The sequence below is a fragment of the Pygocentrus nattereri genome, chromosome 13 (assembly GCF_015220715.1).
Source record: "Pygocentrus nattereri isolate fPygNat1 chromosome 13, fPygNat1.pri, whole genome shotgun sequence".
Lineage (NCBI taxonomy): Eukaryota > Metazoa > Chordata > Actinopteri > Characiformes > Serrasalmidae > Pygocentrus > Pygocentrus nattereri.
The window spans coordinates 22684490-22692615 of NC_051223.1; the positions used below are offsets into that span (position 1 = coordinate 22684490).

The 8126-nt window shown below is 37.5% G+C and overlaps 1 protein-coding gene across 5 annotated transcripts in view; it reads left to right on the forward strand.

Annotated features, from left to right (window-relative positions):
- Window positions 1-8126, forward strand: part of cyth1b (cytohesin 1b) — a 75168-nt gene that overhangs the window by 58445 nt on the left and 8597 nt on the right. For all 5 annotated transcript variants that reach the window (XR_001857772.2, XM_017696087.2, XM_017696084.2 and 2 more), the window contains exons 3-5: window positions 2806-2870; window positions 6056-6122; window positions 6596-6714. Coding sequence is in view for 4 of the 5 variants with exons in the window: in XM_017696087.2 (XP_017551576.1) it covers window positions 2806-2870; window positions 6056-6122; window positions 6596-6714 (251 nt within the window). In the remaining variant the exon portion in view is untranslated. The remainder of the gene's footprint in view (window positions 1-2805; window positions 2871-6055; window positions 6123-6595; window positions 6715-8126) is intronic.

Here is an 8126-nt window from a genome sequence, read left to right on the forward strand (position 1 = left end):
ATTTGTCACATCTTTGAAGCTTTTTCTTTAGTGAGTACATAATTACAGATCTAACGGATATCAATTAATACCGGCACAAAGACTGTTAATGCCATCAATGCTTTTTCCTAGTTTGACCATACTGTAATGTCTCACTTTGTTTTGCTTTGCTTGCTTGTTAAAACATGACTAAATAGAGCACAAATTTTATGCTTAAAAGCAATAAACATTTATCACAATATCTCTCCTTGTTTCAGTGAGATATGAGTGAGAGATAATGTCAGATTTCACTATGCTTTTATTGCTGGCGATAATTACCACTTATAAGGGTTAAGCATGTCTTTCTGTCAAATGATTAGTTTTACTGTCTGGAGAGAGCTTTAAAGCTTTTTGTGCTATGATTGCACACATCATAATCTAGCATCTGTGCTCCTCCATTCAAATCAGGAGTTTTATTAGAAGTATGTATCTGCTTGCCTTTGTTTTATGCATGGAGCATCCTGGCCTCTACTACTGTACCCTGACCTTGAAGTGAAGTTTCTGGGTCACACACACTGGAGGAGGGGAAGAGCTTAGCAATAACTGGGTCAGGGCAGATGTTAATAGGTGTTGGTCTGACCTCACAGGGTACAGTGCTCAAGAGAGATGAACTGTTAATGCAAGAGACACTGAGAGAGATGGTTAATGCAAGAGACTCTGCTTGATGGATTTGTAATATGAGCAGCATTGATCTAAGCCTTTGCTGCTGGAAGATGATAGATTGCTAAACTAAGCAGTGTGGTTATAAAGCAGTGGCTGCAAACATGGAAAGTAAGCGTGGTATCTATGTGGTATCTATGAAAAAATGTATACAATATAAAAGGATTAGCAGGGGTGGGGCTGTATGTGGAAAACACTTCAGTTCTTAATTATGTTCGTGGTTAATCTGCTGTGCCTTTAGTTTAGCTCCTGATGTCCTTTGTGAAACACACATTTTGAATTGACATAAATTGGCACGATGATGATATATTAAATAAAACTGCACTAAAAATGATACCATTTTATTTTGTTGCAGAAATCATTAGGCCATGTCTGAAGGCCTATAAATTCCTGAGAGTTCCCCACTAACATAAATTTCAATTAGAGTTAGTGTATTAAACATAATGTAGAGTTGACAGGTTAGGTTTAAAGGCTGCAACTAAGAATTATTTCTATAATTAAATTATATAAATAATTTAATAAAAAAAAATTAAATAAAGGCTTGTGAGATCATGTGCAATATACTGTTGTCTGATCATGCCCATTGATGATTGATAAGATAATCAGCAAGAGTAAAAAAAAATGCTCTTATGTGTCACTTTGCTATGCTACCAACGTGCTGTGTGTTTCCTGGAAAAAAAAAAAAGCTGTGAATGTTGACTGACAGGCTGCTCCTTTCTGCAGCTCCTTTCTCCAATAACCTGTTTCAACACAGCAGTTTATATGATAACACTACACCAAAGCCTGCATAGATCTGAGAAAATAAACATTCTTTAATTTCTGCACAGAAACTTTTGTTTGGTAGTTCTTGGCTTGGTAGCTTTTCCTATAGGTTTAATAAATTACACATTTACAGCCTATAAATTGCTTCCTATTAAAAATTAAATGGCTAAAGTTTACTGTAAAGTCAGGCCCATAGACCACTGTTATTGTGGCTTTAACTTTTTAAACTGACATGGATGGAAATGTTACTACACTTTAAAAGAAAATATTAAAAAATGAAAGATTACTTTGCTGAGGTGGTTTGTAACATGATACAGCCAAAACTGATACAGCAAAGGCAGTAAAACACTTTTTTTAATCACTTTTTTTAAATGCCATTTCAAAGCGGTGTGCCCAATCTTAAAATCACATATTAGCACACTAAATATTGTGTACTAATAGTGCATATACCATTAAAAGTGCACTCAGTGGTGTAGTAGTTAAAGTACATAAGTGTGTGGTTTGGGGTGTGACATTTCAGCCAGCAAGACGCATTCAGCGGCTGCTTTGCTGTGGTTCATGTTAGCTTTTCATTAAAACATTTCCAAGTGAACATTTAAGGTATTTGTTAATTAGGGACGTATTTATTTAGGTAAACTAATGCATTTCTTCAGGTAAGCTGATGTTGGCTTCTTCTGTCAGAGCAGAGTTACATCTTCCCTACCAACATGGCAACGTGGTCTTTTCTGACCTCCTAAATCTTCCAACTTGGCAATATCAAATAACCTGTCTGTGTGACCAGTAGTTTCTTCTTTTATGGTGCATACCATAACAGAAGTTATCACTTTTTTTTTAACACTAACCCTTGTGTATGCAAGAGCCAGGATCTAACACTGTTTTTTAGACCACCTATAAGGTCACCCATGTGTGTATGTGTGGCGAATCAAAGGCTGACCAGTTGACCTACTGGGACCTACAAGATGACTTGCAGATGATGGGATAGCAGCAAATCTCTGACCCTCCCCACACCTTTTTTGTCAGCTACTGTATCAGCAGCCTGTTATTGGAGATGAAAGGATTCCTCAGGATTGCTTTTCTCTTTTGAAATCACAGCGTCTTTCTCTCTGCCTTTGTCTCTTTTCTTCTAATCTTTCCCTCTTCCCCCCCACTTCATCCTTTTCAGACCCTTCATATTCAGTGCAAGAGCCAGACTGGAGCAGACTTGTTGAAATGCCTGAATAATTATAAAGCTTGCATATTTTAATTCAGTGATAATAACACTTGCATAGCCTTCCATCGCTCCTTAACATTCCTCATCAGATTACAAAAAAAAAAATCAGGTTGTTTTGGTTCACCTGTCCACTTCTGTCTGTTTTTGCCCTTCAGCGGCTGAAGGATGAGATAGCAGAGGTGACGAATGAGATTGAGAACCTGGGATCCACTGAAGAAAGGTCAGTGTTTTGTGCATTTTTTTTTGTTTGTTTGTTTGTTGTTGTTTTTTTTTTTTTAATTTCTTGTGATGTGGGTGGCACCAGTGGCTCTGTTCTGAAATCATAACACAATCCGAGGTACAGACAGACATGAACAATAAAGTTCTCTCTCCATTAAACAGTAATGACCAGCTCAAACTGCTGTCTGTTATGTGTCTGCCGTAGACACACAGACATACATAGATTCACTTTCTCATACAGACACGCACACAAACACCCTCTCACACACCACTGTGTAAATGTTTAATGACTGTGTCCCCTGTGTGAGGGGATTCTGCTGAATTATACAGGGCTGTTTTGAATAGAAGTGGAGTAATTGGGGCCGATGGACTGGAGGTTTTTTTTTTTTTTTTTTTTTTGAGGGGGGCAGCTGTCTGAACAGTGCATGCCTTCACCATCTTCCTTTTGTAAGGGCAGTGCCCTCTTTGGGTCCAAATTTTAAGCCTTTAAAAACCTGTGCCTGGTTGCATAAAACATCAAGATTACCCTAACATTGTCTTTTAAATATTTCTTCAGCTTAAGTGTGTTGCACAAAACCTTAAGTGGTACCTCAGGGCTTCCTTTAGTGAAATCATCATACACACACTTAAAATGCAAAATAAGACACTCTGGATAAATGTGAAAGAATTCATTTTAAATCATTTTAAAATTGTCTGGTTGCAGTTTGTCTGACGACATTGTGTCTTTACGTGTATGCCACAAGTGCAGGCTTGAATGTCAAGAAAGGGATTAACTGACACGCAAAACGGCTACACAAAGAAAGTAGTATGTACAGTATTGTGCAAAAGTCTTAGGCACCCAAGACACATTTTCAAAATCAATTTATTTGTGTAGTATGTGTTTATTTGCTGAGAAAAGTGTTAATATTTGAAGAAACAAAATTTCTAGAATATTAATTAATAATGATTTTTATATATATAATATAAAAGGTGTGTATTTGTGAATATATAAAGTATATAATGTGTATATGTAGTGATTTTATGAATGTTAGTGTGTGTTTGTTTAACCATTTTCAAGCCTCTCCTCGAGGAAGCCCAGTATTATATGTAGTTAAAAAGCAGCTCCTGGTTTGACTAATCAGTGCTTCAGTAAATTGTGCTCATGATGTAATTGATGATATTAACGAGTCTCTGTGGCGGATGTGAAGGTGTCAAGGAAAAATATGGACCCAAGAAATTCTTATTACTTTTTATTGTTTTTATGTTAATTTGAATTATGAAAATGACTTTATTCTAATGTATATTGTGATAAACTCACTGCTGAGATAAATTGTTTAAAAATTTGCTTAGATTCTTAAAACTTTCACACAGTACTGTACCTGCTTGAATCAATTGGTAAATATATAATGTTCTTTTACTTTGTTCATTGTATTCAAAACAAGAAAGAAACATTTACAGTCCATTGTGGAGATGTTTTTCCTGATCCTGTTCTTGATCTGTGTAGGGTTGTCCACCAAGTGGAAGAAGCACTTTATTGGCAGTTAAATTAAACAGTTAATTTTTTACCTTGCCAGGAGCAACACATCAGCAAAATTATGTTTCAGTATTTAGCTAGGTTAGCTGGTGATGAGTTCTATGAATGAGAGAATGCCGTCATGGATCCGATGGAATTTTACTACAGCAACATATCAACCACTGTAGTAAACCCCTCAGTGTTTCTCTTAGCTAAGAGAAATGTGAGAGATTTTATGTGACACCCATGAATATTCCCTTGGATAAAACACAGCCTTCCCTTAAGGTTTGTACTTCAGGGAAAAACATAAGGTTTTTACGCAACCATTTCCTGATTCACTGTATATCAGCACAGAGCTGGGACATATTTAATTATCTTTTTTTAGTGATTTGAAAGGTGCATATTGCTTTTATTAAAGCAAATGCCTAGTTGAAGTTGTAGGCAATAGAAAACTGAAAAATAGAAACTGACTTTGTCATAGAACGATGAGATCCCACAGTTTGTTGTATCTTTGACATTCCATATAACAAATCCCTGTTTAATGCCCTCCAGTACTGTTTGAATCATTCCATGTGCTGCATTGACTCATCAGACCCATACATCAAAACAAAATGTGATCCATTAGCAGTCAGTGGATGTGAAAGTTCAGACTGCATCATTATAATCTTATCTACAAAGGGCCGGTGTAACTACATTGTGGCTGCAGGTTCTCAGTCCAAGAAAGCGGGACATGCCCGATTCTACTTGTTTTAATCAGTTGGTCTTCAGCAATTGATCATGCATGCTCCTGTTTCATTGGAAGGAAAATCTTAAGCAACACTGACTCTTTGTGGATAAGATTGGACAGCCCTGTCATTATACCTACCCAGAATCAGTTTTGGTTTACTGAACAGTTACTGCAGATCAGTTAAACCACTGATCCTGAGACTGCATAATGTATAAGTTGGAAGGGTAATGTATGTTTTAATGGATCCGCATATAAATCAGATAATTTAACCCAAGAACTTTGTGGCATTTGTTAAATTTCAGTGGGACTTAATGTATATCCTGTGTAGTCTAACTTTATAATTTTCTTATTAAGAAGTCAAATTAAATGTCATCCCTGTAGTATTTTACTTCATTCTGGTGGCTTAATTACCACTTTTTCCAAAACAGTTGCTACTTTTGCTGAAGAGGGGCCTGATTATTGTGATTCAAGGACTAGTCTGTCTGTCTGTCTGTCTGTCTGTCTGTCTGTCTGTCTGTCTGTCTGTCTGTCTGTCTGTCTGTCTGTCTGTCTGTCTGTCTGTCTGTCTGTCTGTCTGTCTGTCTGTCTGTCTGTCTGTCTGTCTGTCTGTCTGTCTGTCTGTCTGTCTGTCTGTCTGTCTTATGAAGCTCCTACCCAGGCAAATTAAAAAGGAAAGAAGCCCTTCAGCTCATCATTTAATCTCTCTGCATTCTACCATTATTGCACCTGCTCCTCTGTTATCCCCTCAGACACCCCCCACACGTTTTAGTTTCTTTTGAGTGTTACTGTAATGTGTAGTACAATTAGCATGCCTGTAATGAAGGTGTCAGCTCTTCAGTAGCTGAGGTGTTCCCCGCTACTGAGACTGATGCTAGTTGTGTGCTCATGCACTGAGCTTTTAAGATTATGAGGTAATGAGTTAGGTTGGACGCTCACTGATATTCCCCTTGTACCTTCATATACACAGGAAAAACATGCAGAGGAATAAACAGGTGGCCATGGGCCGAAAGAAATTCAACATGGATCCTAAAAAGGTACACTGTGTCTGTGGATCTCACTCATTATACTCCTTTTGTCTGTCTTTGTGTTTGACCCTGTGAAGGTCAGTTTGCAGGCCCCTTTTTCTTCTGTCTATTGGAATCCTTCCATATATATGATGTAGAGAGTCAGAGTTCAGGTGTATAATTGAATAGCTGCCACCTCTGGAATAAATGACCTTTACATCACATGGCTAGTCCATTTTTTCCTTTAAACTTTGACTTTCACTGTGTAGATGACACTGCTTGAATTATGATGCACATAAGTGTCACCCTGTACACCCTGCACAACCCTCAAACAGCAGTACAGGTTAATTGAGAGAAAACCTGAGCATGTGTTATTTTTTTAATTATTTTTTTAAATATCTTCTTTTTTTATCAGCAGGAAGTGTGGTAGTGCTCTGGTAGTGACCAATGAGCCACCAGAAATAGTAGGGAATGTTATTACTAACTATGGTGTCTCTTTGCAGGGGATCCAATTCCTGATAGAGAATGACCTACTGAAGAATACCTGTGAGGACATTGCTCAGTTCCTTTATAAGGGTGAGGGCCTCAACAAGACAGCCATTGGGGATTATCTAGGTGAAAGGTGAGAATAACGATTCCTCAACTTGCTTTCTGGTGCGTTCTTGTGAAGTGGCTCTAAAATGTCACATTCTTGTTACACGCAAATACTGTTAGTACTTTAAAGGTACTCCCCTAGGTTTACAAAAAAATGGACCTTGGCCACCATACTGATGTATATTGACGCTACATCCACTGCAGTTTCAATTGATGGAGACATTGTGGATTTGGTGCATGTGTTACTTTACCTCTGAGTGACATCAACGCATTTTTTTTCCTTTATCAAATGAGCAAAGTTAATGATTCACTTTGACAGATATGACTTGTGCTGAACATGAAGGACGTAATTTGTCAGAATTCATAAACTTCATAGTTTGTAATAATTTATAAACTGTTTATTATTAAAAGAAATCAATAAAACAGTTTACTGCGGAATGGATTATTTTGCCATTTATACGATTTGAAAAAGTTGGCTGGTTGGTGGTGAGATCAGTCTTACTGTTCCTAGGGTCCATGCCCTAGGGATAATGACATCATCTGTCATAAGCTTGTCTTCACTGGAAGCCATGATCTGTTTTAATCAAGATGGCCAGCGCCCATGCTAAAGTGCTCTGGTTTGAAATACAGCCTTAATACAGGTTTTTCATAGCTCTGTTTGCCTGTTTCTCACATGACCTTTTTCTTGCAGTGGCTATATTAATGATGAGTCTTCTACTACTCCAGTGGGAGAGCAAGGGTGAAGAATTAAAAGATGGTGAACACGAGTACTGAAAATTTGTGAGATGATCAAAAACAAAAGTGATTGGTTTTCATTCATACTGTCGCTGTCGCACAAAAAAACCATATCTTCAGTTGACATATAAAACTCACAATTTCTGTTTTTCTGGTTGCTGTTCTTGCATAAGACTGTACAGCACAGATATATTTGAATCCTCCTGGACTTTTAAATACTGGGGGGTCATACAGTGACATGATGCAGACATATGGGTTATCAGCGCCAGATGAACAGATTTGTTGAAGCTGGACTTTAGTTCTATGTATGTGACAGCATTTTTTTATTTTCAGTTCCTTTTTGTTTGATATATAGTTTGTCTCGTCAAGGTACTTTTACCTTTCGTCAGTAATAGAACTCTTTGAGTTCATACCAATATTCTTCAAAGTTTGTACCCATGTTTTCTTGGTAGAACAAGACCAACCCCAGCTAGTAGATCTGTTTGATCCTCTCTCCATTTCCCTTAGGACTCACGTATACATGGTTACTGTAAAGCCCTGGGCAGCTGTAGTGCCTTGACAAAAGAATAAGTAGGAAGGGAATAGACTGTGGGCAAGTTAAATGGTCGTAATCTTAAAGTAGGTTAATGTATTCACAGCACAGTGATATCAACCTGTTCCATTTTCTTTTCTCACTTGGAGCTTTGAGGAAGTTGTTGGTAACAC